Raw genomic sequence first — 4,856 nt, forward strand, 5'->3', positions numbered from 1 at the left:
TGAGAGTGTGTGTGTGTGTGAGCGTGTTCGAGCCGAGGGTCGCGGTCGCGTGGAGTAGAGCCGGTAGTTCTGGAGATTCGCAGCGCGAGGGTTGCGTTGCGCGAGATCACACGGGGTACGCATGCCGCGGGAGGGTCGCGTGCATGCGTGGCGTGAAGGAACGTCGCCGTAGAGTCGCGACGACCGAGGAAGTGCGAGCGGCTGAGTGAGTGTTTGCGATACCCCGTGCCGCTTCCGCCGTTGTCGGTGGCGGGTTTCGCGAGGACGGTGCGTCCGGAGCGGAATCCCCTGCCGACCAGCGCGGCCGGCGCGGCCGGGAGCGAGCGAAAGGCTCGCCGTAGTTAGCCGTCGGGGACTGCCCGGCGGAAGATTGCACGTCGTTGTGAGACGGGCCGATCCTTCGGCCCGAGTACCCAGTCTCGCGGGCGAAGCGCCCCGGCCGAGTGTTGCGTGTGCGACGGTATTCGTACCGTTCGCGAAAAAATTACTGTCGAATGCGTCCGTGTCGTCCGAGTAGGGTTTATCGCGTACGGCTAATCTCTGCCGTTGAGTTCGCGCCGGATTGTTCCGTGTCGCCGAGAGTATCGCGGCGAGTTGTTTCCCCCGATCTCGGGGCTGGTACCATTGTCGCCTGCGACGCCGCCCGTTATAGCGGCCGCTCAACCGGCTGGTTAACGCCGCCCTATATTAAACCCGATTTTATTATATTGCATTCTTGGAGTTTCTTTTCGTGTACGTCTCCCGTCGTGTGTCTCGTCCGTCGTGTGAATTTCTTAGGTCCCGTAGCCTCTGGAATCTTTTAGTGTCAACCACCGCCTCGCCCCTCTACCGTTAGGCGAGCTAGCCTGCCCGTGACGGGGGCCGCTCCATATCGTTCGTGCGATTTCGCGGATGTCGCGACTTGACGCGTGAGAGACCGCGTCTGGTGCCCAACCTTCGTCTATCACGTGGAGTTTTCGGCTCACGGCACGGTACGCGCGGAGCTACCGAGATCTTGGTCCTTTCCGGCGCGTTATTATCCCCCCTTGGTTTTTGACGACGACTCGATCCGTCCGCATCCCGCGCTTCTCGCGCCCGGCGACCGCACTCCCCGTCGTCGGCGCGCACCACCGTTGAAGATCTGCGTGCGACAGCGAGAGCGGGACGGTAACACCCGCCCGTCCGCGTAGAACGGGAGGACGGAAGACCAAAAGTAAAAGAGAAAAATCGTCGCAATACATAAAAGCCTTGGTAATAACAGATACGTGGTAAAAGATATACCTGGCTTTAATTTGACGCAGAAGCCGCTGGACACTATACTATCTTCTGACAAGTTAAAGCCATGGATTCGAATGCGACCACCGCCGGAACACGATCTTGAAAAGGGAAAAAGAAAGGAGGTTTATTAAATAGCGAGTTTATCAATTAAGTAGCGAATAATAATAATAAGATTAGCGTTGAAATTAGCTTCAGTTGGTGGCGGGCACACATGTAAAAACAGTAAATTTAAGTTTAGGTTAAGTAGGTTAAGTTGTTATACTCACCAATTACAGCTAATTACAGTTAAAACAGAACACTAGTCACGCGCACTGGAGACGTATCGGCGCGGGAGACAATCGCCTCGATACGGCCCTGGTGCTGGAGATTGACACATCTCCAGGACGTAGATGTAAGGCCAGGCTGGCCGAGTTGTAAGAGTATTCGCCGGGAGAGCGCGCCTGCTCCCGGGAATTAACGCTCGAGACAAACGCGCGAAAAGGCGAGCACGTGAACGCCGCGAGACGCCTCGTCAGGTGTTCACGTGTAAAGCCCGGATAAGCGCGAACCGAAGCTGAGCCGTGCCCGCGAAAAGCCCGGGACTCGCCTTTGTGAAGGGACCAGCGACGGTCGGTCCTGCGAGCAGTACGCGATAATTAGACCGGAGTATCCGAGTTCATACGGATAAAGCCGCGCAGTGTTAGTGGACCATTTGTAACTTTATTGGTACTTTAAATACAGTGCAGTTATAATCAACCAAGTGGTAAATTCAGTGCTTGCCTACCCACTCAAGTTTCCCCATCATCCTGACCTAATCCGGCTATCCATTGTATTTCAGGTCATAACTGCTTCCATCGAAAATTTGAACGTTTTTTTAATATTTTTCCCGCCGAATTCTTGAATTTTTTGCATCTAAACATACCAGTGAAACAATTAAATTATTGAAGAAACAATATATAAGCGCAATTTCAGAATATTAATACATATATTCGCACACTTATAAATTGATCTCGCACTTCATCGTTTTCTTTGAGATCACAATCGAATTGTAGTAGCGTGTTGATATCACTGAATGGCATCGGGGGAAGAAGAGGTTAATTGCGACGTTTGTATTCACTTGGGTTAGAATTTTGTGCTATTTCTAACAATTCGTTTAGTTTTTTTAAGACCACGGTTTCGAAATGTTTTTGCTCTTTTCTACAATCTGGAAAATAAATTAATAATTATCTATACAAGTTAATAACATTCGTGTAAAGTTAAAATTAGTTATTATATTAATAAATATCACACAAAGATAACAAGTAATGCCATGAATCTTATTTGCCAATTAATTAAAAAAACATTTTAATATAGACATACATATTATGTTTAACGTTAAAATAAAATCGCAACGGTAAGTATACAAATTATTGCTGTAATATACAACGCTCAATCTGTCCAGCACGAAAGAGATAATATTCTCAAGATACCTGAAGCTCTCAGAATCTGTAGGGCTCGGTTCGACTCCGTCGAGTCGAGAGATGCAACTGCACAAGAAGGTGAACAAACAGTAAACACACGCTTTCCTCGTACACATGTTCAGACAGTACGCCTACGTTGTAAGTTAAATTGCGACACGTGTTCCACGATTGTCTCCTGCGCTTACATTCGGATTCCTTCATTTCACGAATGACCCACTCGACATTCCGCTTCATAATTTTCCTAGTAACAGCGCACGCTTTCGCCGGCAGAGCTTTAACGGGAAACTTACATAGACTAACGAATCTGCATTTCATCACCACGGCGTTGTACAAGTCCCTCTTAACTGTACAGAGTTTGTCCAGGCACGACTTGCACTTGACCGACACGTGCGTGGAGTAAAATTCATCTCTGTTCATGTGTACAAATTCATTAGTTCCAGCAAGACGCCAGTGTCGAGCAAACGCTCGAGCGTGCTCTTGTCGGTGTCCAACTGTCCACGCGCTTTTCCCAGTAAGCGAGCACAGACTCGAATATCTCCGCGGCGCTGATCGCATTCCATCGAAGACCTCCCGCGTATCCGTATTTCCGCGCAACGTTCGTGTCGCGGTCGACAATACTTTGTATACTTTTGGCACTGTCGCCGACAATACCCTCCATCGGCACTAAAAGGGTCGTGCACAAGCTGCGAAATTGTCGAAAGCACTGCCGACATTCCTCGTTCTCTGCCAGAAGTGTCTCGAAATAACTCAACAGTTCCAGAGCACATATAATATATAATGTACAGCAAATGTTTCAATATAACCTAAAAAGTACAAGTACATGCTGTATGAATTTTTGTATTATAGTATATGTTTGAGATTCCTTCAGGTATCTCATTTGGTACTACCCTCGCCATCTCACGGCCATTCTTAAGGCCCAGTGGGACCGCGTGCTCGATCGCGCGACGGGCTATCAAGCGCGTGACCGGCACGTGGCCATCGCTCCTGGGCTTGCGCGCAAGCTTAGCAAGACCAAGAGTAAGACACAGTCGTTGAAAGTTCGCTCTGGGAGACGGAAGTCTCGTGCTCACAATTACGGAAACGAGTTCTAATACAGTGCTCGTTAGCTCACCAGGGACAGCCTCACAAGTTCAGTGCACAATTCGAGTGAATCGGTGTTCTGCGCAAAGGCCTCTCACTTTGTAAGTGCACGCTTGCTTGTAGCCGGCCTCCGGCTCAACTGGCGGCACACCCCCGACGGTCTTGTGCGAACAAGAGAGCTCGACGGACTCGCTCACCCAAATTCTACACCAAGTAATTGTAAATAGTGTACATACAATTAAACAGTCATCTCATTTTAAGAAACGGTATTGGAGTCATTCTCGCCACGTTGCACGTCCTTTTTCACCCCCCGATCTACTCGCAGCGCTCACGGAGATTTCGCGATCATTCGATCTCATGACGAGATTCGAATATGAGGAAATTTCCCAAACAGTATATATTAAAAATGCAAATGATAATAAATTGATAATCTATACTTACGTATGTATTATCAATGTTCTCTAATAATCTCTCTCAGAGATAAACCTGAGAGCCACGCCGGCGTTTCACTCTGCTGAACGCGGCCGTTATGAGATCTAACTGGTGACATCTTTCGGATGTCGGATTGCAATACAATCGAAAGATATCTTCTGGACAACTTTCATAGAGATATTTTAGATAACAAGAAATTGATAACTTTCTGATGTCTTAAAATAGATATCTATCAGATCAACTAATATGATAACTTTCAGATAACAGTCTTTTTCTTTGTTAAGATATCATAAAAAAGACACCTTTAAGACAACAGTAAAATAGATACCAATTTTAAGACATACATTGGTTATCTTATAGTAAAATCGTAAAGGCAACCTTAAAGCGTTAACTTATAGGCACCAAATGGGCATTAGTGCTACCTGGGTAACCGCGACCGCGATCTGTCACCGGCAAGCAGACAGTACACCGCGCCGACACCGAACATACCGCGCCTGCGCCGCCTGCAGTGTACCGCCGTACCGCGCCGAGTCCGAGCAAACCGAACCGCGTACGAACGCACCGGCCCGAACCGATACCACCGCGCCGCCGCCGACCGTATCGACCAATAAATCATCGCCGCGCACAGATTATATACCTTTCGAAGCG

The 4,856-nt window shown here is 48.4% G+C and overlaps 1 protein-coding gene across 2 annotated transcripts; it reads right to left on the reverse strand.

Annotated features, from left to right (window-relative positions):
* Positions 1-2,641: 2,641 nt before the first annotated feature.
* On the reverse strand, positions 2,642-4,562 carry LOC105556033. 2 transcript variants are annotated; one of them, XM_012003087.1, is made up of 3 exons: positions 4,176-4,562; positions 2,882-3,547; positions 2,642-2,762 (listed from the first exon to the last, which is right to left on the reverse strand). In XM_012003087.1, exons 2-3 carry the CDS (start codon positions 3,249-3,251, stop codon positions 2,665-2,667), a joined length of 468 nt encoding a protein of 155 aa, XP_011858477.1. In that variant the 5' UTR covers positions 3,252-3,547; positions 4,176-4,562; the 3' UTR covers positions 2,642-2,664. The 2 variants fall into 2 exon arrangements, with proteins under 2 accessions (XP_011858477.1, XP_011858476.1); XM_012003086.1 differs by having other exon boundaries at positions 2,832-3,547.
* Between the last annotated feature and the right edge of the window lie 294 nt (positions 4,563-4,856).

Source organism: Vollenhovia emeryi, unplaced genomic scaffold, assembly GCF_000949405.1.
Source record: "Vollenhovia emeryi isolate VEMERY1.0 unplaced genomic scaffold, V.emery_V1.0 DF940417.1, whole genome shotgun sequence".
Taxonomy (NCBI): domain Eukaryota; kingdom Metazoa; phylum Arthropoda; class Insecta; order Hymenoptera; family Formicidae; genus Vollenhovia; species Vollenhovia emeryi.